At 38.7% G+C, this 27,891-nt stretch overlaps 1 protein-coding gene and 1 long non-coding RNA gene across 2 annotated transcripts in view; one reads left to right on the forward strand and one right to left on the reverse strand.

The window, feature by feature from the left end:
• LAMA3 (laminin subunit alpha 3) overlaps window positions 1–24,277 on the forward strand; it is a 102,705-nt gene extending 78,428 nt beyond the window's left edge. Inside the window, 33 exon segments of the mRNA XM_015855427.2 lie at window positions 746–796; window positions 1,171–1,322; window positions 1,815–1,925; window positions 2,028–2,139; window positions 2,713–2,880; window positions 3,975–4,171; window positions 4,947–5,063; window positions 5,605–5,759; window positions 6,464–6,605; window positions 7,129–7,228; window positions 7,705–7,821; window positions 7,903–8,082; window positions 8,889–9,031; window positions 9,522–9,698; window positions 11,022–11,173; window positions 11,272–11,434; window positions 11,913–12,046; window positions 12,561–12,711; window positions 13,876–13,995; window positions 14,423–14,547; window positions 14,828–14,948; window positions 15,774–15,914; window positions 16,702–16,832; window positions 17,671–17,802; window positions 18,789–18,933; window positions 19,208–19,371; window positions 19,779–19,968; window positions 20,580–20,729; window positions 21,213–21,372; window positions 21,513–21,640; window positions 22,836–22,929; window positions 23,276–23,398; window positions 23,575–24,277. Coding sequence (XP_015710913.2) covers window positions 746–796; window positions 1,171–1,322; window positions 1,815–1,925; window positions 2,028–2,139; window positions 2,713–2,880; window positions 3,975–4,171; window positions 4,947–5,063; window positions 5,605–5,759; window positions 6,464–6,605; window positions 7,129–7,228; window positions 7,705–7,821; window positions 7,903–8,082; window positions 8,889–9,031; window positions 9,522–9,698; window positions 11,022–11,173; window positions 11,272–11,434; window positions 11,913–12,046; window positions 12,561–12,711; window positions 13,876–13,995; window positions 14,423–14,547; window positions 14,828–14,948; window positions 15,774–15,914; window positions 16,702–16,832; window positions 17,671–17,802; window positions 18,789–18,933; window positions 19,208–19,371; window positions 19,779–19,968; window positions 20,580–20,729; window positions 21,213–21,372; window positions 21,513–21,640; window positions 22,836–22,929; window positions 23,276–23,398; window positions 23,575–23,720 — 4,592 coding nt within the window. The 3' untranslated portion in view covers window positions 23,721–24,277.
• Window positions 10,471–26,400, reverse strand: LOC116652948. The gene is made up of 3 exons (XR_004306198.1): window positions 26,272–26,400; window positions 13,486–13,611; window positions 10,471–10,837 (listed from the first exon to the last, which is right to left on the reverse strand). It is a non-coding gene; the product is annotated as an uncharacterized LOC116652948 (long non-coding RNA).
• Window positions 26,401–27,891: the final 1,491 nt, after the last annotated feature.

Here is a 27,891-nt window from a genome sequence, read left to right on the forward strand (position 1 = left end):
CTGTGTTACGATCGTGCATACACCTGGAAAGCGTCAAGCTTCTTATAGTGGGATTTGTATAACAAGCAAACAAAACACACTGAACATACAGTTACTTGTGCTGGCCTGTTGGGAAGGGCAATGAGGGCAATGTCTGTTGCGTACTACCTGTATCTATCGCCCAAGCACCATGCCTGAGGTAATGTATAGTGCCTCCTTCCATGCATACAGTCTGGATTTCATTCAAGGCTGATTAATCCCTTAGAGAATCAAGCTGGAACATGTATGAAAAAAGGCTATAAATGTCTCTCAGGGTAAGACATCCTTGTGGGAATTAAAATGTGTGGTTTGGATGTGGATGTTAAAGTAGATAACTGTTTTGCACCTATGTCTTGTGTAAAATGCTTTAATAGGCAATATAGTCTTGGCTCCTACCACAGTGTTATTACTCTAGGAAAATACTAGGAATACACTCAGCGCACATTATATGAGAGATTCCTGCTTTTACATAAGTAGCATATCTATGGGGTTGCAGTCAGTTTCCTTTGAGGGATAAAAAAGATGTTGATCTCATCAAAACATTGGTGAGAGCTGAATTTTTCAGCATGCTCAAGCCTTATAGACATTGTAGGCCTTGCATAATGGACATGGATTTATGAAGGAATAGCACAGTGGTTTTAGTATCTGTCAGACAAGAAGAATGAGGGTTACAAATGCAGTCAGTAGTGGAAAGCTTTGGTAACTGGTGGTTGTCTTTGGATTTCAGAATGTTTCAACAATGAACCAAAAGATGTGGATCCCAATGAAGACTGTGACTGTAAGTAACAACACAGATCTGCATGAAGATGTCTGCTGCTTTTGACTATATACCAATGGCTCTTTTAAGAGTGACAGAGTTTAAAAAGAAGTGGTGGTGTTCTGTAATTAATGTTTTAAAAACAAAGGTTCAACCAAACACTTGGCAAAAAATGATAAGAGATTAGCCAGCTGTACATGGTGCCTTCTTTCTTCTCATCTTTAGACTTGGTACTCTCCTTAATACTGCAGGATTTGTTGTTGCCTTTGTTATTTGGAGAAGGTGACAAGCATTGAATTTCTATTGCATCTCATTTTATTAATGTGCTCAGTGAGAAGTTCTCTGCACAAATAACAATCGTATGTATTGTTTTCCTTTGCTTATGCTCCCTTTAGCTTGTGATAGCTGTGTAATTACATTGCTGAAGGATCTGAGCACAATAGGTGATGAACTTCAGCTGATTAAGTCCCAGCTGCAAAACGTCCGTGCGGATGCCAACACTCTAGAGCAGATGAGACAGTTGGAAATGCGCGTCAAAGACTTAAAGGTACTGGAAAGCAAACTGAAAAGTTGATTCAGATTAAGCAGATAGGAGCTGAACATAAGACTTCATGCTATCTTTTTATCAGCTTGTAGGGAAACACACATTAACTCTGGATTTCAAATTGTGAACTCTGACAGCACTGGGTTTCAACTGTGGTAAGAAGGTTATTAGTCCAGCACAGAGCTCTGTAAGGAGCCCAGCATCACTTTGGTCTGAGGCCTGCTGGCCTTGACAGCTGTATCTTTGAGGCTTTCCTGGAGGTCTTATCTTTTCTTCTGGCACTTCATGCCTCTGCATGACCAAAAAAATGAAACAACCCCAAAGTCAAATTACCAATGCCAAAATTCATCCTAAAGGAATTTTCTTCAGTTAGAACAGCAGTTTACTCACAGAAAGTGAAGCCCAGCTTTATTTGGTCAGCAGTAGATTGGGTTTGATAATTGCTCGTTATCTCCTATGCCTTGGTGATTCACTGGATTTTGTTTTTCTTTTCAGGTCTTACTGAACAATTACCGTTCTGTTATACATAACCAGGGATCAAAGGCAGATGAACTGGAGAAAGAATTCAATAAGCTAAATCATGATGTAAATGCTCTCCAGGAAAAGGTAGGTGGCTGACCATATTAAAAATACACACCTTGACTGTATATTATTAGTTAGATATCTCCACATATTCTTAAACATATTTATTTTTTTTTCCTTTGCAAGGCTGAAATGAACTATAAAGCAGCTGAGATACTCTTAAATAATTTTGGACAAACTCATCAAAAAGGAAAGGATTTGGTTTCAAGAATACAAATAGTTGTCAATAATATACAAGGTAAAAATAGTTTATAGCTCCGTAATAGGTTTTGTCTCATTAATTCATTAAAACAATATTCTTAATTAAGCATTAGACTTGGGTTTTTTTTGTGGTTTTTTTTTTGTTTTTTTTTTTTTTAAATTATTTTTAATCACAAGTTAGACCTAGCTGCAGAATTCACTCTTCCTATTAGGAATCTAGTACATAATGCTAACTTAGGAGCCTGCGTTCCCTTTTGTGTGAATAGGTACAGAGAAACTTTACTGGTGGAAAATTGAAGGCATTTAATGGACCATCCTAACTTCAGTTTTATTTCCATCTCTGTTGCTATTATAGGCTTTCTTAAATTAGAAGCTTGACGTAATTGCTGAATTCGGTCATTCAGAACAAACTTCATGGCTGATGTTGTCTTGCTAATGCGGGTACTTTTTAGCTTAGTACAGTTAGCGCAAAACAGATCTACTTCAATTAAAGGATTCAGGAATAGGCATGTCTTTTTGGAAAAGAGACCAGCCAGTCATTTGAATCTTCTGCATGGTGCGTCCTCTCTTTGAATTTGACATAGTTTTATTTTTTTTCTTTTCGATTCAGTGCTCTTGGAACAAATAGCTGGTACGAACTCAGAAGGTAACAATTTGCCTTCGGGTGATGCTGCCAAAGAACTGGCTGAAGCTCAAAGAATGATGAGAGAGATGCGAAACCGCAACTTTGGCCAACTGCAAACAGATGCGGAGAAGGAGAGAACAGAAGCTCGGCTGTGTAAGGGCTTGTTCTCTAAGCTTCTTGCTCTCTAGAAAGATCAGTTTTAAATATGAAGCATTGTTGGCTGTTTGGGATGAAGAAATACAGAGAGGGACAATTTGCAGTGCATTGCTGGGACTTGTAGCAGTTAGCCAAAATGAAAGTGGTAGGTTTGGAGGAGATTTAAAGACCTTCTTACTTTGTTAGTAATAAACTAAGTTGAGCTGGGGAAGAAACCCAGTAGAGCCCTCTTTAATAATAAAATGAATCTCAGTAAAGATGTAGCCAATCATACGTAGTTATCCAGTATTTCTGTGCGTTATAATATACACGATACAGAACGTGAGGCTGTTACAGAGAAATTACACTTGTAATTTAACAACAGATTTTAAGAAGCTCTTAGTAGTACATGGGTCAGATCATACAAGGATATTTGGGCTGGTTTTATGTTTTCTGTTCTCTCCTTAACTAGTCATAGTCCTTTTTATATTCTCCATATGTAGTCAGCTGGAACATTCATAAACCTTTTATTAATATCAGTGAAGTCAGCACAGTCACAGGCTTATCTCCTAACAAGTGCTGTAGCTGAGAAATGTGAAAGACGTGACTGATATTAATTTCCCCTAACTCTGAACTTTGATACCTTCCTGTAACTACTCTGTAGGCATTGAAATGGACACTCTTAAGAATGTGATTCATTTGACCTATTTTGTTTCTGCTTTCTGTGAAACAAAACATGCCTGTATGTCAGCTGGTTACAGAGGAAGCTTTGATGTCTAGCTCAAATGTGGACGTCTGCACTGTAGGTGAAACTGGTGATGAAACAATTCAGTATTTGCAGAAGATCAACTTCATCCTTATTTGATTTAGAAATTGCCAAATAAACACTGGTCTGTGCTCTGCATCTGCGAAGTTGTGGGCAAATTTAATCCAGTGAGATGCTGAATAGTATCTCTACTACAATAACACTGCATCCAGTGCTGCAAAGGGCTTTCTGTAATTTCTGCAACCCTAGTTTTTTTAACCCTAGATGTCAGGCCATTCTGAAGGTGGTTTGTTCCAGTTCCCTTCTTCTCTGAACAAAGCTTTTCTTTCTGGTCCTGATAATTCAGTACTGGCACGTGTCAAGAATGAACTGCAGAAGTACCACCAAGAAAATCATGGACTTGTTAAAATAATGAGGGATTCGTTGAATGAATATGAATCCAAACTTACTGATCTTCGTGAAGCTCTAAATGAAGCAACAGGACAAACCAAGCAAGCTGAGAACTTAAACAGAGAAAATGGAGTTCTATTGGAAGACATTAAGGTAATGCGTGGGTTTGAGAGAATAAAGTTACATTTCAGGAGATAAAACTACTTTTAATTGCCACATTTGACTGTGCAAAGCCAAGTAACGCTAATTCTTTAGACTTTTTCCCCCCTGTAAATCTGCCGCTACACTTCTCTGTTGGAGGGAGACTTGTTACAGTGATAGAAACACAGCTGAGGAGAGCTAATACCCTTACCTACAATACCACTCTAATTGTGTGTAATGCTCTGCTGTTACCGTAGAGCTACTCTGTGAATTGTCACAGTTACTATTCTAGACCAAGGACTTCCATTTGTTTTCCCATCAGATCTTTCAAGAAGGTAAAGTGGAGTGGGCTCACACCTCCTTTTTAGTGCCATCCACAGATGAAGGGATGACTTAAAAATTTTATTTCTGCCTTGCAGAGAACAGAAAAGATCAGATTTGTCACTTGGGAGCTGTTTTCAGGTTTGCAAGGACAAGCCCTTAAATGATCTTCCCTGTCTGTTGATGTAGGCTGACACGTACTAATTCTAGCTTGTCTGAGCAATAGTAACTGAACTACTGTGGTCCCCTGCTCAGCTATCTTGGTGAGCTGTATGCTATACCAGTACGGACTCCCAAGTTCTGTCACTATTCTAACCCATAGGATTTGATCCTAGACACTACAGATAAACACAACAGTAGCATCTTTGAAAAAAACCCCTTTGTGCTCTACGTTAGACAGATGTGATTTTCTTGCTTCTTAATTTGAACCCAGTCATCTGATATTCAGCCATTTATTTTTCCTCAGAAACGAATTGATGAGACAAATGCACAGCAGAACGGCATCTTGGATATTCTGAGCTCTGCGCGGTCTTCCCTGACACAAGCTAACAGTATGCTTGGATTACTGCAGAAGAGCAAAGAGGTGCTGTTAACCTGTTTAGGTCAAGATTTAAACAATCTAGGACTTTACTGACACTTTAATGGGTGGCTGAGCTCAGTGAGCAGGACATGAGGCTTAGCTGAGCCTTGTTTAACAAAAATAGAAAAAAGGTGGTGAACTCAGCACATTGTATAAGGAACCTGCCTGCATATGTTTCTGGAGGAGCAGCTTGTTAAGGGTTGTTATGTGTCTGAGGTAGATGCTGAGCTGTGGGTATCTGAAGTTTGAGAGAGAATATCTTTGAGAAATACCATAAGTGATTGTGCTGTTCCTGTATTTATTTCTAGTCAATTGCTTCTACCTGGGCAGTATGCTCGGCTAAAGAGACCTCTGGCTTAGTACAGCCGTTTTGTGCTTCTGTATCCATTATATAGAATGATAATGTAATGACTAGCAGTTGTTTCCTGCAAATTCCACAGTAGGTTGGAAAGGGTTATTTTGCTCCTTAGTCTTCTCAGGGGTGAGAAATACATAACACTGATGGTGATCAATTTATTTATTTTTTTTCTTTATAAACCTGCAGGAATATGAAAGCCTGTCTGCTCAACTTGATGGAGCAAGGAAGGATATGAATGGGAAGCTCACAAATGGCTCCCTATCAGCGAGCAAAGAACCTTTGGTGGTGAGGGCTGAGGAACATGCCAAATCTTTGCAAGACTTGGCAAAACAACTGGAAGAGTATGTTACTGTTCCTGTAAATGAGCCACTTTTGTACACAGTGTTTTGAGTTGCAAAGCTTTGTGTGTAACTTCACTTGCTTTAATGATCATTTGCAAAGCTAGGAAAAAAAGTTTGTCTTTTTCTGCTTCAGTACAGATGTTTTCTTTTCATCCCAAACCCAAGTTGTCTTGTGTTTTTCCTGATTGCAGGAAATATAGCTCCATACTCCTGTACTCACTATTTACTAACAAGAGAGATTGTCATCAGGTAGAGAGCAGATAAATGTTTATGGTATTAAATATATTTATATATTTAATGTATAAATATTTTTATATATATATAATGATGTTAATTCCTGTATTTGCAGTCAGGGAATCCTTTATGATGTTATTGAATGGGGTAAATAATTGTAATGTTAGAGGTCTCCAGTTATGCCTTTTTAGCTTTAGTGAGGAAAATAATCCTATAGTTTTCTTGTCCTTCAAGGAATCTTCTGGAAAGGCAATATGAGAAAAAGAAATAAGAAATCTGACATGAATCTGTTATTTCTCCAATACTTGTACTTTATGTTGGAAATATGAATGAGGTTTTGGCATTGTTGGCATTGATTGATTGGCATTGAATGTGTTGGCATTGATTGGAAAATACTCGGTTCAGGTCTCTTCTCATAGTCTACAGTCTTTGCAGAAGGCTACATTTTTTATTCACCCTGTTTCCCACAGAATAAAGAACAATGCCAGGAAGGATGAGCTGGTGGGCTGTGCTGTGGAAGCTTCTACTGCCTATGACAATATTATTAATGCCATCAAAGCTGCAGAGGAAGCAGCCAACAAAGCTGGGGGTGCAGCTGACTCAGCTTTATCAGTAAGTACCTGCAAGCAGCTGAAATAATGCTACAACAAGGCATATATATGTGTTGCATGTTTGTTTTTGTTTTGTTTGTTTATTTTTCTACTCTCTGAGAAGCACTAAAATCGAAGACCTCTGTGTCTTTGCAGGTTGTATTTATATGTGGCCATTATATGGGGAAGCTGCTATTCTTCATGTTCATGTATTTGTCTTGCTTCAGCACAATCCAGGCTCGCTACTGCCTTTCTGTTGAGGCTGTCCATCTGAGTGCAAAATAGAGTGATGAATGAGGCAAAGACAGTGATCACTGAGGGCTATTTCAGCTATTCTCTTTTACTTTGCACTAGTAATACCCATAAGCTCTTCATCAGAGGATTAGCATTTAACAGCTAAATGTTTTTTAAGGTATTGTTCTTTGTGTGAAATCACTGTCCTTCTATAGCTGTTTTTATGAAGCTGGATTGGGCTTTCTCTTTTCCTCTTTGAGTGTCAGCATAATTATTAAAGCAGTCTTACAATACTGTGCTTCTCTGACCAGACTGTGAAGAGAGAAGACCTATCAGGAAAAGCTGCGAAGTTGAAAGCTGAGAGCAGTTCACTCTTGAATCAAGCACGGGAGACTGAAAGGACACTGAAAGGTACTGAGAAATAAAGTGAGAATAGAAATGTTATCACAGACTCATAGAATCATTTAGGTTGGAAAAGACTCTCTAAGATCATCAGGTCCAACCATCAACATGACACTGCTGATTCTACCATTAGATGTCCCACATCTACATATCTTTTAAATACCCACAACAGGATGGGTCAACGTCAGAAACTTTCATTAAATGACAGATCTTCACAAATCTTCAAAGCTCTGTATTATGTATTTTATCAGAAGAGGATAGTTCCATTACTGTGGGACACGTCATGATGGTTATTTCTAAGAACAAGAAGACAAGAAATTGAATTTCTCACCTTTACTGTGCTATTTATATTCCTTTGCAACACTCAGGCCCAGCAAATCTTTAGACCTGCACATGTTTTACAGTGCATTCAGGCCACACAACCCAGCCAGCAGAGAGGTGATATTTCTGTATAACATTCATAAAGGGCCTTCGCTGTTTTGCAGCTATTGGTCCAACCCTCGGAGACATAAAGCAAAGACTTGAAGTTACCGATGGAAAGAAGAACGCACTACAAATTGATCTTGTTACTCTTCAAAATAATCTCAATGGGATAAACAGAGGTCAGTTACTTACTCATCACTTCTTTTGCTTCTTTCACCGCTTACTGTAAGAATCTACACATGCATTTTTATGCCTTTCAGATGACATTGACAACATCATCACCAGTGCAAAGAACATGGTAAAAAGTGCCAAGGACGTGACAACTAATGTAATGGATGAGCTGATCCCAATTCAGGAAGATGTGGAAAAAATGAAGGGTACCTATGGAAGCACACAAAGTGCTGGCTTCAATAAAGCATTGACAGAAGCAAACAATTCAGGTTGGTGTTCTGTTTTCTGTCGTGGGTTCTTGTTATCTGCTGAGTTACTGCTAATCATCTAAAAGTTGGCTATCTAATCTAAGCTAGTATTGTGAACTTTCTCCACTGCCTATCAAAAGGAGCAAGCACTGCAGAAGGTGAATTAGTTTGTGTTAAAAGGTAATACCGTGGCTCATTTCAGAAGACTTGGAGGCCTGTAATCAGTGGTGTACATAGGGGTCCGTACTGCTTCCAACGCAGCTTAACGAGTGGGGTAAAATGTACCCTCAACAATTTTACTGATGACATAAAACTGGGAGGAGTGGCTGATATGCCAGAGGGTTGTGCTGCCATCCAGAGGGACCTCAGCAGGCTGGAGAAATGGGCTGACAGGAACCTCATGAAGTTCAGCAAAGGGAAGTGCAAAGTCCTGCACCTGGAGAGGAACAACCCCAGGCACCAGGACATGCTGGGGGCCACCCAGCTGGAAAGCAGAAAAGAGTCTGGGGATCCAGCAAGTGAATGTGAGCCAGCAGTGCATCCTTGTGGCAAAGACGGCTGTAAAATATGCGCTACTAGGTCAGACCAACAGTTCACCTATGCGCCTATTCTCTCTCCGACAGTGGCAGAAGGACATGCTACTTGGGGGATGCATGTAGTCCCAATTCCTCTCTGTTGTTCATTATCCTCATCCTTATCCCCATTATCCCAATGAAAACAGTTCTGTTATAAACCTATTGCTTTTCTATTAAGTATTCATAACCTATATTTACTTGTTTTCCTCCTCTGTTTTACCCTTAATGATGTGGATTCTTTTTCCATTACAGTAAAAAAACTGACAAACCAACTTCCAGATCTGTTCAGCAAGATTGAGAGTATCAACCAACAGCTAATGCCAATAAGTAATATCTCTGAGAACGTAAACCGCATAAGAGAGCTGATTCAGCAGGCAAGAGATGCTGCAAATAAGGTCTGTCTTGAACATAGCAGTCATGCTTCTTATTAGTGTTCTGGACACTGCAGTGCTTTTGTTCATATTTAGAAATCATTTTGTTAAAGCAGCTATGAAAGATCAGACATAAATTTAATTGAATAGTGTAACCCAGCACTTAAATTTAGTATGCTGATGAGAAGCATAATTCATACATAAGAATGGGCGGATGCAGTAGCATCCAGTTTCGCCCTTCTCATACAGTCCATTTTTCCAGGTCAATTTTCAAATCTTATTTATTCAAAAACCATTTTTCTTCTACAACGGGGTAACTTTTGCAGCAGGGGGCAGAGTCAGCTCTGCAGCTTTGGAGGCAGGGATCTCTACACATCTGTGGCCACTGGATTGCTGGCGTTTCCAGAAACAGTGACAGATTGTAGGTTACTTAGCAATTGGACACAACAGTGAAATAAGCATAAGCAGTAGTAATAGATACTTCTGAAGTACTGAATTCCATTTTTCTTAACAGGTTGCTATTCCTATGAGGTTCAATGGCAGCTCTGGTGTAGAGGTTCGACCTCCAAGCAACCTTGAAGATTTGAAAGCCTATACTTCACTTACTTTTTTTCTCCAAAGACCTCAGAAAAGATCAGATGTCCCCCAGGAGGCATCAAATAACTTTGTCCTGTACTTGGGCAATAAAGATGTAGGTATATTCTAAAATATATTTTCATTTGCAGAACAGGCAACATGCTTTGAGAAACAAATGGGAGATCTTTTCTTTTTTGACTGAAGTTCATAGCCACTGATAGCCTTTTTTTTTTTTAATTATTGCCTTTATGTGGTGGAATAAGTATTTTGTGAAGAATAGTTCATTCCTCCACTGGCAAGACAACTTAGTGATTAATTGAATACTCATCTCTTTGATATTCTGCTGTTTAGCTCCTTTGGAATTTATTTCTCAGTCATAAATACAGTCTTGTCAGAACTATCAGTGTCTGAAGCAGTCAGCACAAGCAACATGGCCCTACTCCCGCTTCTTTGGCTCTTATTGTAACACACGTGACTGTGAGTTTCTCTCCTGGTTGAAAAAAAGGGCCAGTTCCCCCTCAGCTCTTAATTTCTGTTCTGAATATGCAGAATAATACAGACTCCATGACTCCATGATTCTAAGTCAACTTAGTAAGAACTGAGTGTTGACTGCGTGCTGTTCATAGCACCTTCTTTATTTCATGAACGTTGAACCTAAATTTGTAGTAAATGCCATGTTTTCATGGCTTTCACTGGATGATGTTACAGAATTGAGAACTACCTTAACTTTTATAGTTCTTATGTTATAAACCTAAAAAGCCATGTGTGTCACTCCAGTTAATTTATAACCATACTCTCCGAATCAGTGCAATGCAACGTTCATTAAATTAGCACGGCACGTTTGACTACAGTTTAGAATAGCATAAAAGTTAAAATAGAAGGGGCCTTAAAAAGATCGTTGAGTCCAACTGCCTGACCACTTCAGGGCTAACCAGAAGTTAAAGCATATTATTAAGGACATTATCCAAATACCACTTGAACACTAACAGGCGTGGGCCATCAAGGACCTTGTGAGAAAGCATGTTACAGTGTTTGTCCATCCTCACAGTAAATAACTTTTTTCCTACTGTCCGGTCTGAATGTTCCCTGGAGCAGCTTTGTGCCATTCCCACACATCCTATCATTGCTTACCAGTGACAAGAGATTCATAGGATCATAGACCAGTACCTTCTTGTCCATTGCCGCTCCTTGGGAATTTCTTGAGAGCGATGAATTAACATGATAGTCTCTTCTTCTCCAAACTATTTATTATTCCTAGAGAAAAAAAAAACAGAACAAAACCCAAAACTGATAAACTTAATGATATTCTCATCACTGGGCAGATGAATTGATTTATGTCTTGTTCACAGTGTGATGGTGTCCCTGAGGAAGGGCTGTTGTATTCTAACTTCATTAACATCAGTAATTTATTAACGATTATTTGCTTTGCTGTTCTTAGGCTTCTAAAGGGTATATTGGTATGGCAGTAAAAGATGGTCACCTCACTTGTGTCTATAACCTGGGAGATGGTGAAGCAGATGTTGTTGTGGATCCACTTGTGATGCAAAGCGACACTGAGGAAGCCATTATGGATCAAGTTAAGCTTGAAAGGTATAAGATCCACTGCACACAACAGTCTTTTCCAAAACCTGCTTGGAATATCTTTTATTAGTGTGATGTGATATTTTTCCTCTTTGTTTTGGTTTTAGGATTTACCAGTACGTAAAGCTGAATTACACCAGAGCAGCAACCTCAACTTCTCCAGTATTTGAAAAGCCTTTGACTGCAAGCAGTGGAGATGGAAACACCCTCCTAAATCTTGATCCCAGCACTGTTGTCTTCTATGTTGGAGGATACCCACCAGATTTTAGGGTAAAAAGAGTCATTCAGTCTTTGAAAGAGATATCCATGTTAATCATTCTGTTACTCTTACAAGGTCGGAATTAGCAGTCTTTCAAAGACTATAAAAGTTTGTTCAGGACAGCAGGAATAGAATGAGTGCAAAGAAATGCTACTTCCTACAGAAGCTGCCTGGCTTGTAGTTTGCAGGAACTCAAAGAAAGGAATATGATGGTTTCTATTCTTCCAAGGACAACATGAAACCTTCCAGCCTGCTGAGTACTCTACCCAGTCTGCTCGTATGATTCTGCTTTAAACTGTGCTGCAGTGCTCCTGGGGTGGTATCAGATGCTTTGGTTATTATATCCAGAGATATGATAATTCCTTAATATTAGAATGACGTATTCTGTTTCTTACTAACATTTGCAGTAAGTCCTAGCAGTTAATGTGTCAATGTAAAATTTTGTCAGCTGATGTTGATAACATGTTTTTTGATAACACTGTTTTTCAGCCTCCACGTAAGCTAGACTATCCTCCTTACAAAGGTTGCATTGAATTGGACAACCTAAATGAGAATGTTATCAGCCTTTATAACTTCAAGAAGACATTTAATCTCAATACCACTGAAGTGCAGCCCTGCAGAAGGTACGATACCGATGCACAGAGATTGACAGTTCTGTGATTTTATCAGAATTTCGTGTCTTTTAGCATCCAGAAGAATGACCAGTTACACAAATGATTATTTTGTTCTAAATCTTGGTCATTAACACATGTCACAGAGACGTCAGAGTTGGCATGATTCACACCTATAGCAATCTCAGTCCACTGGCCAACAATTTAAATGGTGTAATACCCAGACATAATTCTTGAACGAATGGGTTCAGCTCCTGTATAGGTTAAGTATTACATTAAATGCAAAAAGTCAATCACTAATGATTTTAAAATCAGGTTTTTCCTCTCAAGAGATCAAGTGTAAAATTAATAGAAGCCAGTGGAAGGTTTTTTTTTTTCTTTGCTTGGATTAGATAAGCTGACCCTATTAGTGGCTCTGTATTAAATGCTCTAAATGCAGAGTTTTTTAAATGTTAATGGCAGTAAGTCCATGTGGTAGTAGATTTTACTCTCATATATTCACACCTGTAACATTGAATCTTTACAGGTATAAAAAAGGGACTGACGAAAGCTACTTTGAAGGCACTGGTTATGCCAGTGTCACGTATAAAGCAACAAATCCAAATGCACTGCTACGCTACGAGCAGACAATTCAGACTACTGCAGATGAAGGCATATTGTTTTTTGCAGCAAATGAGGTAATGAAATGCTTCTGCCTTCTTTATAAGCCCAAATAGTTGTTCTTTTAAAAAGAAAAAGTTCACTCACATGAGAACACATTAAATTTACTTACATGTATGTTGATCTGAAAGTAATGCTTTCATAGAAACTACAACAACTATGAAGAGCCCCAAACCACTATTTGGTAGAGAAAATTCTCAGCTATGAAACACTATTTTATAGCATAGTCATTGCCATTAGCTATACACTTATGCCAGCAATGAACAACAGCCTGCATGCTGTATTCATAAAAAGCTGCACCAGTGGAAGCGACCCACTCTTACAACTGCTATGACAGCATTATTGCTAGGAAAATACAGCCCGTGTGGTCCATCTTTCATCTGACTGAACAGGTTGAAGTCAGAAGGTACCAAACCTGGACTATCTGGTGGATGTAGTAGGATAGTCCAGCCATGCTTGGCAGTGCACTCCATGGTCTTCAAACTGACACGAGGCCTGGTGTTATTGTGTTGCAGGAGAAAGGTTGTCATCTTCTCTGGCCTGACTCTGAAAGTGTGAGCCTCCAGCTTAGTCAGCCTTGCAGTGGAGCAGTCAGAGTTGATGTCTGAGCTCTAGGAAATCCAAAAGGGTCATCCCTTTCCTCTGATGTTGTGGGCCATTATCATAAAATAGGAAGCATTACTTTCAGAGCAGCCCCACTAACTGCAGTAAAGTTGCTTGAAACTGTTATCTGTGTTCGATTGGCAGATGAGTAGATTCTGCTGGGTATTTAATTGCTGCTGAATACTGACCTTGTCAAAGCTGATTGAAAATCTCTCTACGTAGCTCTTCTGTGCAATGATTCTGCTTATGTAGTAGTATTAATAAGTAGTAGAATGGTAACTATCACTGTGATGTCATGTAGTAATAACTCAATTCTGTTGAGGAAAAAAGAAAATCAGTGAACATCTTGAAATGAGAAGAAGTCCTCTAGAGATTTGACAACTACATCTTGAGCTGATACTAGATCTGTTTGTAAGATTTTTAAGTACTTAAAATTAGCCCTATAAGTTTTACCGTGCTTAGTTTTATGCTTTTAACCAGAATAAGATTGAATCAGCCAGGTAGCTTCATTACAACAGTTCGTGTGACACTGATATAAATGTGGAATGTTGAGCAGTTTGTGCTTTTTCTTCCTGCAGGATCAGTACATCACTGTGCTCGTTAAAAATGGCCATCTGGCTTTTAGATACAAAATTGACTCTGAGCTTCCAAAAGAAATAGAAAGCAATTTAACTTTAAATGATGGGACGCATAAACATGTAAGTCATTTTAAACGATGGAATGATTGCAGTTTGTAATAATATAAATTCTCTTGAAGCTACACCTTCTGTTGTAAAGATTTGTTGTGAAGTTTTTGTGTTGAGGATTAGTTGGGACGCAAGCCTTTACTACCTACTGTTATGTTTACCTGTGAGTAAATTCAGTTTTAATAGAGCAGTCGCCAAAGGATCAAGCCCTTTGTGACAGCACATTGCTTTATATGAAGAGATCTGTGATCACTGTATGTAGCAACCTTATAAATCCCTAAATTTTGCCGAGTACCTCTGAACTAGTGCTGCTATTCTGATTCAGAGCAATAGTAAACTAGAGGAGGAAAAAAATTCTGTGTCCTACTCTTTATATGTAATCTGCTTAATAATTGTGTTCCTAGTAAGTGAAGTAATTCTCAGTGTTCATATATTTCAGATTAGTGTATTGATTTTCCGAATTAAGAGTATTGTTCGTGTCAGCACTGTTATTTCAGTCGACATTAAAGTCTTTGATTTCACTAAATATTATCTTGGTGGAATTCCATCTTCTCTACGGAAACGGTGAGTAGCCATAAAAAGGCTGTAGTACTTTGTTCGGTAACTCCATCTAAACTCTTTCATACTCTCTATTGTGTATCACAATCATAATCTGTGACTTTTGGTGTGTTTGAGTGTGCCCTGTGGAGCAAGTTTGATCAGCATGAAGTATGTTTGTGCAATAAAGATTACCTGTTTTGTTTTTCTATTTCTTATATTGTCAGCATTTCCAGGTTGTTATACTGGTATCTGTTTTGAAATATCAAGCTACTGAACTCTTTTTCCTTCCATCCCCTGAAACCAGCTTTGGTATAACTGTACCTCCGTTCTGGGGCTGCATGAATAATGTGAAGAACCCAAAGGCTGGATTTATTGTTTTTGATGAGACTGTTGGTGTCAGCAAGAAATGTTCAGATGACTGGAAGGTAAACAGCAGCATCATTTTAAAAGGTTTGGTAAAGTTCATAGAATCTGGTTTGCCTGTAAAACCTGGACGTTGTTTTACTTACATCAAAAACTAGCTTTGGTTATCGTGTGATGGCAAAGAAAGAAATCAACTTTAGTGTGAAGATACAAAGAGAAAGGAGTCTGCACTCCTGCTGTGGTAGTTTGCTCCAGGATGAAGCCCATCCTCTTAATACTGTGTGCTACTAAGAATTCACACTTAGCACATAGATTTGTTAGCCTCCAGTTGCTGTTACTGACTGGGGCAGAATATGTAGTTAATACTACTCAGGAACTTTCTTCTCATTGAGGTGCTTATGCTTCATAATTGATTCAATTCTCTACCTTTCTCCTTGACTGAGCTGAGTTTCCACTATAGTCTCTCATAGGAAGGCAATTGCTCCACTCGTGTGTTGTGAAATCTCCTGTACACCCATGAGTTTTACCACTTTCCTTTCAAAAAGGGACGCTGTAGCTTTTGCAGCATTGTCTTACCAAATAATGCATGGGGAGATGAAAATTAACACATCTGCTTAAGAAATTTTCCTGTCAATGCAAACAGTCAAGATGAACAATGTGTCATGCTCAGCTGCCCTCATCTCCCTGTAGAGCTTCGCACGTCAGAGCTAATGACACTGGAATGCATTCAGTCTGTCTGTTCTTTACTGGAATTTTGCACTTGCAGTTTGCCTTGTGTCTAGTTCAGGTTGAAGCTGCTTGCAGTTACGTTGAGTACTGCTTTTATTGACCCCTGCTGCCAGTTCTTCAGGTAGAAGGAAAAACGCTGAAATCGTTCTCTCTTTCAGCTTGTCAGATCTGCATCTTTCTCCAAGAAGGGCACACTGAGCCTGAGTGCAGCGAGTTTCCCATTTCCCAAAGATTTCCAAGTTGGCTTTGGCTTTCGAACGATGGCATCAACTGGAACACTCTTAAGTTACAGTCTATGGGTATGGAACATATTCTAAGCTGAACATGTGTTCGTTTTTATTTCTGGATCAGTCATGTTGGTCTGTGACCGTGTCAGTTTGTCATTGCTACTAAGTTTCCCATAGATTTCCATATCTTGAAGCAAGAAAAAGCTGGTATAAACATCTCCAGAGCCTGTCATCTTGCATGGCATAAGCCAGAGAAATTTGTCTTGGCAATTTCTTCATTCAAACAACAGTTAATTTGTAGTAAGTGATCAGTAACTGATCCTTAACCTTGAGCATTCTGTAAAGTACCTTATGCATCACAGCACCTCCATCCCAGTAAGGTAACTGTTGCCTAATACAGTTGGCTGGAAATAGTCTGAGTAAAGCTGGCCTTCTGCCAATGCAAAGTTGTTACTGTGTTCAAATGTGCAGAGGAAAAGGTTGATTTGGGCCATGACCTCTCAGGAAGCAGGAAGGTTCAAGCAGAGCCCCATTCTTGCTGGCTGGAGGAGTAAATATGGGAGTACACACTTGATATTTAAGAAAAAAAAACCCTGTAGTTACTGTAAAAACAATTCAAAGAAGTATTTTAAATAACTGCTTGGTTATTTAAGAGAGATTTTAAAATACAAACTATATTAATCATAAAGAACTGGGAGTGAAATCTGGTACTAGACGACTGTGAAATGCAGTTTTAGTCTAAGAAAATTTCTCTTCCACAAGAGACCACAGAGAGCTTTATTAATGACAACATAGTAGAAACTAAAGGCATCTGCAATGCATCTGCATTTAAGGATTATTTTGTGCAATTCTTTTTTAGCCTAATATTTTTACCATCTATCTGAGTCCTGGCTTTGTAAATGCAAAGATAGGAGAGAATGAAATGAAAGTGAAGAAGGATTATGAAGATGGATCAATGCATTATGTGACAGTAACAAGAAAAGCCGACACGTGAGTCCAGTCCTTTATTTGAGTCTTTTATGTTGTAGTTGGAGAAAGATTAAAATGTTGTTGGACTTGTAATTTGTGTACACAGGAGCAGAGCATGCTGAAACAATAAAGCAAAAGGAGATTTTTGGACTATGGGTGTGCATATAAGTACCTGTGATGTTTCAGCTGACATCAGTATGTGTGTCTTGTTTATTGAGTTTTGTCTACTTGTAAAGCTGGAGCTTTGAAGCTCTTCCACTTCCCATAGCCTTTACATATATCACTGTAAGTTAGAAGTGCATCTAATATCGGTCCAGGTTAAAGGTCCAGAGAAGAAGCTGATATTGTCTGTTTTTTCAGTCATGATCTATTTCATAGATAGCAGAAAGGTCAATTTATAGGAAAGCTCCTAAAATCTCATTGATTTTTGTGCTACACATAAAGTGAAAGAAGTGCTCATTACAGAGGAGAGTTCTGAATAGCTCTATCTTTGGATAATTATAACTTTCAACATTATCTGTACTTGCCGTTGCTAATGTGTTAAGTGTGCCGTTTTGATACAAAGAACAAATCCTATCCTGCATGAAAACAGTGAGAGTTTTCACGAATTTTATTTGAATGAGGATTTCACTTGTTTGATATCTACCACCAAAAAGCAGAGTAATTTCACACAAGTTAAATTCAGGATAAGCTTATATGAAAAGAATCCCAAAAGTAAACAAGTGAAGCTCTGGTATATTTGCAATGTAATGAGAAAAACGCATCAGTCAAATGTTTCTTTTTGAAATGTACATTTCATTCAAATTCGTGGATGTATTTCTGTAGATTTCATGCTCGTTTTTCTTTGCTTTTTCTTCAGAGTAAAACTGCTGGTTGATGATGACATCGATTCAAAATCATTTGACTTTCTGAAGTCACAGACGTTCGTTCAGCCTATAAGATTTGGTGGAGATGATTTTGAAGGTTGCATCTCAAATGTCTTTATAGAAAGGTATTTGGCCTGGCAAACTTTCAGTTTGATACATTTTTGTCTAGTGTTCCTTTTTTAATCACATTAAAAATGCTTTTTTTTTTTTCTTAATTATTTTCCTTGCCACAGATCCTTCTTTACTCTGCCATCTCTTCTACACATATGAAACCTTCATGAACGTATAACTCAGCTGCCCCGTAATATCCTTTAATCCAGACAGATTGCACATAATGTCAACTTGTAATTAAATCTGGTGTTCAGATGTAATGGAATTTTTGTCTGAAACAAGTTCAGGATCTGCTCCCAGCTCTACCGCTCTTCTCACAGAAAATGACGGGCAAGGAGTTCCATTGCATTTACTCAATTGTGAAGTGTTTTGTAATTTAATGGTTAAAGATGCTCTGTCTGACCTATAAAATGATAGTATTATTTAATAATATCCTTTATCCATAAAGGAAATTGCTGTTGACAGTCCATCTGATAATTTGGCTTTAATACCAGAACTGCTTATTAAGCTGTGATGGGCATTATGCTTAGACAGCTCTCGTTACAATGTTTAATTTGCACAGGGGGGTAAATTACTGTGTTTCTATTTTTTGTTTATTTTTTCCTTGATCTCCCTGGCTATGCACATACTAACAAAAATTTCATTTTCTGATCCAGAAATCAAGACTGCTTTTATTAATGCTCACTTTTATTGAAGTGGGTATCCTTTATTACAAAAGACAAAAGTGTTTAGAAGAGATGAGAAGGAAGCATCATAATTTGGATTATTTTTTGCTTTGTTTTCTTTTTAAGCCCTAAAGGAAATGGGCAGAACCAGGACAAATGTGAAAACTTTTTGCAGTGTTGAATGTAAATTTTCCATCCAATGATGGAAGTTGGTATTTTAACATCAGGTCACTGGGAAATCCTTTTTGTACAGAACACAGTTTGACAGTATGTAGCTGATTACATTAGAGAAGAGGCATGCTGTGTCACGGAACTTATCGTTTTCATCACTCTAGGACAGGTCAGCTCCCTGAGGTTCAAAATCTCATGAATTTTACTGCAAAGACTGATGTCTCCCTTGGAGCTTGCCACCAGTATGAAAACCTTGAACCAATGCTGCTGAAAGAATCCAAAAACCCACTCAGGTTTAAGATGCTCAAGGTATGCCTGTTTTTACTGTCATCTTCACTCTACATTCCTGCTGTGGCTTTGTCTGCACAGCCATGATTTATAGAGCCCGATGATACTGTTTGCCTTCCATCTCACTTCTGAAGCAGGTTCTCTTTGTGTTAAAGTTCCACACAAAATCTATACTCGCTCGAGCTTCTCTGTCATTTAGAGAAGGGCACTGACTGCCTCAGGTGGAAATTCTTGCATAGATCAAGTTTATTACTTTATGCTCACCCACAGTAAATATTTCAATTCTGTCTTACAGGATGAAAAAGACTTTGATTATTTGACGTATTCTAATGTGCAGCATGACCAGCAAAATTACACTTTACTAACTCAGTTAAATGTCAACGATGAGGTATATCTCCTTGGAAACACCCCCAACAGTTTTATATCCTACACGTTTCCTTCATCTTCACCTATGGAAAGGTAATACAAATATTATCAGTTCACCTACCAATACTTGAATCTTCAAAGCTGCTTGAATCTGTAAGTGCTGAAAGCCAGGATTCTTAATCCTGTTTATATCTTTTGGCACAATGCAATAGTGATTTTAAAGGTTCAGGAAATTTTCTTTTTCCATACTTCCCTAAACTACATAGATTGGCTTGGGTACGGTGGGCAGCTACATTGCATACCAATGCCAAGTTCTAAGCCTGAATAAGTCAACTCTCATTAATGTTCAGAAGGTGGGCAATGCAGAACATTGTGATTCCACCCAAAATGTATTCTGCATTTCACAAACTGAGTTTCACTGGTGCTTTTCTGGAGAACAGGGAGAATACAACACCTGACCACATAGAAGCATGTCCGAATATGCTTACTTTCTGCTACAGGTTACATTTTTCTGTGGATATACGAACTCGATCATCGAGAGGATTGATAATTTTTATGGAAGGAAGGTCTGGGAACTCTTACACCGCTCTCCACATTTCAAAAGGACGTTTTGTCTTTTCTCTTGGATCTGGAAGACGGCGAATCAAAATCAGAACCAGTGTTAAATACAACGATGGGCAATGGCATACTGTAAGTAGTATGACACAGGAGCCATCTTAAACATCCACGCGCATTCTGTAGGCACAGTCTGAACTTCTAAGTTATTAGGTAGAAGCAAGGAAAGAAAAAGTGAAATCATTCGTTTCGGCCATCTGAAATTAATTTGTATGCCTCAGAGCTCATGTGACTGATGGTCTCTGTTATGAGAGTACTTGCAGAGTCTGATGGTCACAGCATGTTATTTTCAGTTTAATCATTTCAGCATCTCCCAAATGGTTCACCAAGATGCAGAATACAGTGAGATGTCTGATTTCAGTCACGCAGAGTGAGTGTGGAGTGATTCCATTCTTAGACCCCATCAAGATGACCAGAATCCGAGTCTCTGACAGTCTGAATGATAGACTTGCAAGATGCTCCTGGTTTTTAAACCATCCTGATACTCAGTTGAAATATCTTATTCATTTTCTTTTATTTCTACTTTTGCTCGTTTCAGACTAGCCTGAGAAATATCCTCTCTATTTATGCTGTACATGATTCACTTTTCAAAAACACTGTTTGTCAGTTGCTGTTTGGTACGCTAGCTCTAATGGCTTTCATTGGCGTTGGGGTTTCTCATTCTGTTGTTTTTGCACCCTGAAAAGGTGGTATGCGGCAGAGATGGGGAAAATGTCCTCCTTGTTGTTGATGGTCTGAGGGCTCAGCATGGAAGATTAGGAAGATTAGCAAGAGATTCCATCACTGACATTAAGCCAATAGTCTACCTGGGAGGGCCGCCATTGCTGAAAAGACAGGTAAAGAGATGATACAGGCACCTCCACACACTCCCCAAGTTGTACTGATTACATGCACTAATGTTAATATGAAGGATTTCCTTGTTGAAAAGCTTTAGTAGACATTTCCAGGTGCTCTCTGAGCACTGGAGTATTAATGTGAAATGTGTGTTGTTCCCATTACTTTAAAAATTAGACAATTAAGACAAGTTAAAATAAACGGCCTCTTAAGAAACAGTGTAGTTGAGATCTCACAACTCCCATTGTGTTGAAACATCATTAGGAAATATCTGTGCTGCAAGCAGGAGTTACATCAACTCAAAATCAGCTCTTACTATATTGTTTAAAACACAGATGTCTTTTCACTGCATCAGAGATGGGGATTAGGTACCCTTAATGACAGGTGGGTATCTGTAGTCCAACAATACAAAAGATCTAATGGGCAGTCTTACTAAAAAGATATCCATCATGCTTTGGTATTCATGTTTTGAATCATGCTTTCAGAATATACCAATGAAGAGTTTCAAGGGTTGCCTGAGGAATTTTAAGATGAATGGAAAAGTCATGAACGCACCTCAGCAAAAAAAGGATGTGCTTCCATGCCTGGATGCTCCCATGGAGATGGGGATTCATTTCTTTAAGGAAGGAGGATACATTGCTGTTGGTAAGCTATATAGACATTGTGGTATTTATTAAGGTAATTATGCCTTAAATGTGTATGTATGAATGTAGAAAGATGTTTTCTTTGTGTATTTTTATGACAATTTCCATTTATTCCTCTACCCACTCTTTACCCCTCTGCAGGCAATTTGCAAATGGGCTTGGATTTTAGGATAGTATTCAACATTCGTCCAAGGAGTTCAACAGGTGTACTCCTCCATTCTGGAAGCAAGCCAGACAATTACTTAACTATTTACATGAAAGAAGGAAAGGTAAGAACAAACTGCGATTCCATTAAAGATGTATAACCCTCATTCAGCAGGGAGGAGTGCTGACCTTGAACTCTGGGCTTATGTATTATGTTTGCCTTCAGGTTTAACACTGAACAACTTCCTTAGAGTGGTTTAAAACCTCTGCATAGAAAATTGAGCATTTAACCTGTCTCTTTGCCTACACTACCAGATTCCAGTGTACGCACCATAGTTTGCACGTGTTTTCATCACTAATCAGCAGCAGGGCACAGTCTTAATTTCTCAGGCTTTTCTTGATACTGTATGATCTAGTGGGATCATACCCTATGCAGGAACTATCCATGTCTCCCATATTTGCTTGCAGGCTACTTCTCTAGCTGACAGACATATCATAATGTAGATTTTTGTTTTATTTTGGAATTTTTTTGTGATGTGATAGCTTTCAGAATGTGAATTTTGGACCACAAAACCATTGTGCTTGATTGCGTAGAGACCTCAAATAAAACAGATGTCTCTGATCAACAGAAGGTGAATGCACATAGAAGCAAGGGCACCAACAGTGGGGAATCCCTTGTGGATGAGATCAGATACTTTTTTGAGCCGTGACTTAGATTTATGCTGGCTGTTAGCAAGGACAGAATGCAAAAGGAAGTAACACGTCAATGAAACGCCACCAGAGGAACCTGATAGGAAATGGACTTAAACATATCAGCTGCTTGGCCATTACCAAAGGAGAGGATGATGATGAGAAATAGCCTGCTTACAGGGAATAAGGAGCAAGATGTGAGAAAGCACAAGCAGATTCTTGTTGGAGATGTCATTATAAATAATCAGGCTGCAAGCTTCCTGAGTCAATTACAAGTAGACCAAATTATATGAAGGGCCAGAGAAATACATTGCAGTGATTCTCTCTGGAGCTGTAAAGTTTGTAGGTGACTGCTTTGGAGAAGGAAAAGTAGGTGTAGAAGGAAAGACCTTGACTCAGAGAGACTATTTTGAAAGCATTAAAACCATTTTGTAAGATGTATTTTTGCTCTTAAAACTTGGAAAAAGTTCATTCCTGGGATTCTGCTAAGGAAACTTCTGGAATAGGTATGCAATGACTGACTCTTAAACTAGGTGAAACCCAGCTCTCCACAAGTTCAGTAAATTACTTAAATTACTGTATTTTTCTGTTCCTTTCTTTGCGGTAACTTAACAGATAACTGTTTTACAGGTCGTTGCTGCTGGAAATGGTGGAGCTGGAGAATTCCAGACATCAGTCACACCGCAGCAATCTCTGACTAATGGACAGTGGCATACAATTGCAGGTATGTTGTATCACACCAGCTCTCCTGAAACTTGGAAAGAAGGATGGGCATAGAACATTGAAGCCACAGATTTTAGTTAATTGTTTCTCCTCTGCTTATTCTTAGAGCACTCTTAAGAACAATGTAAGTGTTTTGTGTTAATTCAAGGCTTTACATAAGAGGACTTTTTTTGGCTGTATTTAGCCCCAGAGTACCTAGATGTGTCAATCTTACTTTGAATTCAAATAAAATCTATTTTTCCTACAAGTTGAATTTCTAGACTTTTCATGCTGGTTTGAACCAGTGTCATCTGCTTGGTTCTTCTATAGAGTTGAGAAAGAGCTCTCATGTACTTGTTTCTCTGCAGTCACTCAGAAGAAGAATACTGTGCAGCTAGAAGTAGACACAGAGAGTAACTACACCATTGGACATCCACCCTTCTCTCCTGAATATGTTGTGCATCACCCTCTCTACTTCGGCAAAATTCCAGGTAAATTACTGCTGCTTTCTTTTTTAATGTATCTATTGCCTTTTCTTCCTTTCTGAAACAAAAGTTCTGTTCGTGTATTCAGTCCTGTATCATTCTTCCTCTTTTGAGAGCTTCACATTAGTTCATCTTTAAAATCCTTTTTGTTTCATTGACTTTATCCTTCTACCTTGTTGTAGGAAACTTGGAGTCGCTATGGCCTCCAGTCAAAGATTCATTTTTTGGCTGTCTTCAGAATATTAGCATCAATGGCAAACCTGTCTCCACCAAGAGAATTTCAGAGGTTCACGGGGCTGTGAGTTTGCGTGGGTGCCCGGCCACATAACTTTACTTGTACACTCATCAGATTGGGTCTGCTGAAGTACTGTGTGAATTCATATCTTGTGGGTTCCCCTTTTGCTGCTTGTTGTGTCACAGAATAGTTGGTAAGAAAATGAATCCTTTGGATGTGGACTGCACCAAAGTAAATTTAAGGTATTGCCTTGGATAAACTCCCTATTAAATGTCATTGATTTCTGGTGTAATCTGTTGTGTCTTTTGAAACATATGCAGAAAATGTAATTGTATATACCCTGCTGGGTCGAATTCTGCTCTCACCCACAACAGCTTATAGTTGTGTGGAATTCCAGTGTCTTAATTTCAGGAATTTGCCGTAATGCTGATCATCCTGAGAGCAAATTTGATCCACCGATGTAAAGAAATTTATAAAAATGAAAGTCTCTTTGGATTGATGAACAGAATTTTTATACAGAAATGTGTACATTAATGTTAAAAATAATAATATAAGTGGAGTTTGAAGCACTTTAAGGAGTGAAACTCTGGGAGTTTGTTGAAATACTAGAAATTCTGGAACCAAATAAAAACAGTATGTTCTTAAAGCCACACATTTTCTTGCGTGGTTATTTTAATCCAGTATGTCTTGTCCTTTTTACAGACACCTAAATCCAGCTTGCTTTGTGCAAGTAATTCTGTAGCTTTAAGGATAGGTTTTTCCTGGATAAGCAGGAGTCTGTCATCATTGCTTATTAGAACTGTGTCATCTAAAAACCTCAGAAAACTTTTTCTTGTAAGCTTCTTAGCCAAAAGTTTCTTCCATCAGTTTTCTTTCTGATTAAATGAAGGCAAGTTAAACTGCGAGCAGTAGTTGCACATGCTGCAGTTCTCATGTATCAATTGCAGGATGAAACCAGCTGAAGTGTGTTCTTTGATATTCACACCTTTGTACCTGATCAAGATCCATGGTGGATGAAGAAACCCACTTTCCACCTTTCTAAATACAGGGTTGGCCCAAATAAACTTGACAGGGCTTCTCCTTTCTCTGTCCTTGTACTTGTAGCTGTCAGAAAGCTGTTCATGCAACTTCATAGTGCAGGGGGTTCTCAGCTGTAGGGTTACTCTGGGGGAAATGGGATGGGGTGAAATCCAGTGGGGTGTTGAGGTCTTTAAGCAGAGGAGCGGCACAGGAGGGGAGACCCCTTCTGCCTGGAGATGCTGTGCAGAACCACTTCTGCTCTGTAAGGAAGGCTCTCTAAGGCAGGTTTTCCCTAGCCACAAAAACAAAAACCCAAACCTTCTCCCTCCCCCCACACAGAAGTGAATACAGCAAAGATGTTTACATCACAACCTGGATCCAGGCCTGGATTTCAATTCCCTCTCATTTGATTTTCCTTTGTCAGAAATATTTTTAATGGTGATAGAAAAGAAATAAATGAAAAAAATGTAAAAAGACCTCAGTAAATCTATGGTGTAGAAACCAGTAAGTATCAGCTCAGTACAATCCTAATATATAACAACAACTCTGTTAGAATAAACAGTTTTCCCAGTGCACTGCAGATCAGAAGTGACCAAGTGTTGTACTAAGTGCAATGTTAAGTGAATAAAAAGCAAAGTGAGCCATGTTATTTTTATTCTTATAAATAATATTTCCAAAGCTTTTGTCATTTGAGTGTTGGCATTCGCTAGCTACCTCCATATATTATTTACCTCTTTTGACTACACCACTTCAGATGGACCCCTAAATCTATCAGTAACTCTATTATAATAAAGTAAATAAATCCCACAAGAGTCTTTCCCTCTCATTTTTTGTTCCTTAGTCATCTTTACTATTTGCAAATTGAGCCTCTAAGTAATGCTTATATTTTAAATTGCAAGAACTCTCAACCTTGGCCACCCTTTCTAAGCCTGCATTATTGCTCACTGCCTGTATTCAAGAGTGCAGCAGTATTATAGTCTGAACTTTGTTTCTGTTGTTCACCTTAAAAATAATAAGAAAAAAAAATATATATATATATATTCCATTGTCAGTATAACTTTCCTATACTGTTTGTTCCTCTTTCAATTCAAGCTTTTGAGAAAAGTTTTGGAAAGTCTTATGGGGAAATATGAAATACAGTGCTCAGTGCAGCACAAATAGCTAAATAACTAGGCACATTAGCACCATGTTTAGGTTGACATGAGGGCTATTTAAATGGCACATCAGTTAAATAAAGTGAGCAGAGTTTCTCTCTAGACTAAACTGCACTGGTTTTGCTATTACCTCTCTTATCTGTATACGTATCAAGAGCAAAGGGTTCTTCTCCAATAACTTTGGATTGGATTCAATTGAAGCACATTACCTGAGGTAGATGACACCAAGTCCAGTGAGTTCCTGTCTTATGGGAGCTGAAAGACGGTTAGCAGAGCTAAAAGCAGGAACTGCAGGCAAACAAAATGAAGTAGGTCACAGGGTACTCTCAAAAGAAACATGGTCACGGTGGGGAAAAACATTTGTAAATACGAAGAAAACATAAGTCACTGCACTGCTTATTAATGGTATTGTTACTTCTGGCTCTAAAAGACAAAAGTATCCTAGTGAGACATCTTCAGAGACCTCTTACCATTTTCTTTGTGGTTTCCTCATTTAAACAGCTTCAGCATCTTTCTCCGGCAATGTAAAGAAATTTAGGGCACTGCGGTCCAGTCTTCTGTAGATCTATCTATGGTTCTAAAAATACACCAAATGTATTTCTTTCCCTGGAGAAAGAAAATGCTTTATGTTAAAGGGGGCAGTGCCATAATATTATGGTATAGCTGCACTTGGGGCATTAAGATTGCAAGATGTAAGCATAAGCCTCCTGTGCACAGTTGGCCCAGACATCCCAAAACAGTGAGAAGCTACTCACTGCCAGAGTTGCACTGAAGCATCCTCTGAGTATAAAGAGCTGAAAGCAGAATAACCAAAAGCAGAATTACCAGTGAATTTTGATTTCTCTGTCACTTTTTGGGACCCTCCGTAGCAATTAAATCAAGTTCTGACCTGTTTTCATACCATGCTGTCTCTCCTGGTTTACAGCTGATAGCATTCGAAGTATTTATTTTTGTAAACACTCTTCTACTGCTACTTTGCATCTCAGCCAATTACTGCGTTTTCCTACAGGTGGTTCTGAATGTGAAGCGTATGCGGAGTGTTCTGTGAGATGTAGCTTCTTTGTTAGGATGTCACCTTCCCGTTGATAAAAAATTGAGCATTGTTCCATGGGATGAAAAGACAGTTGGCATCCATGAGCTTTTGTCTCTGTTCTGTTATATTTAACTTGGAACAGCGATGGGTTTCTCTATTGTGCACAAGCCTATGCCAAAGATTCCTGTCACAGAAGGACTGTGCTGCTAAGAATGAATAATTGCATGCATGAGAATCTTAGTTCTTCATAAATTAATAGGAAAGACAGCTGTCACTATTCAAGCCTGGAAAGAACTTTTCAGATCTAATTGCTGAGGCCTGAATTGATAACAGAGAGCAATTTTAAAGTATACTGAAATAAGTGGCTCTGTGTCCAGCTCTTGTGGGCACAGTTGCAATTAACACCATGTTAACAGCATAACTACTATGTTATTCTGAATGTGGTTGTGGGCAGCTGGCTGTGGGTGGCTTGGCTTGAGTAGAGTCATTAGACCAGATGAATTCCAAGGGTCCATTCTAAACTCAGCCCTTCTGTGGTTCTGTGCCAAGTTTATCAGTATAAGATACTTCTTTGTATAGAGGATTTACACTGTGAAGTAATGGCAACTGCCACAAATCTCATTCCTAGCCCCTTCTGATTACTCTCCAATGGGAATTGCTTTCTGGTTGCTATACACCTGGAGGGTTAGCAGTATTCACCATCACCAATTCCTGTGGCTAAGGCAAAGCTTCCCGCAAATAAAACTTACCTCAGAAGGAAGGTGACAAGTATGTAAGAAAGTTCTATCTTTCTCTTTACTATGTTCAGTTAAATCAAAAGTAATGGCGTACCCCCGGAGTCAGAGAAACTGAAGTAGAAAAGAAGCTAAAGGCGCTCTGGGCAATTCTCCAAGAAAATGCATAGGCATGATCCAAAGTTCACTGTCTTAATGGGAAGATGTAACCACTGCACAGGACTTTGGCTCATACACCTCATTAAAACATGCATAAAGCTCTACGTACAGTGTATAAAACTGTACTCAAACTTATTGCCAAGTTTTTTTATAGAGAACTTTAT

The sequence above is a fragment of the Coturnix japonica genome, chromosome 2 (assembly GCF_001577835.2).
Source record: "Coturnix japonica isolate 7356 chromosome 2, Coturnix japonica 2.1, whole genome shotgun sequence".
Taxonomy (NCBI): Eukaryota; Metazoa; Chordata; class Aves; order Galliformes; family Phasianidae; genus Coturnix; species Coturnix japonica.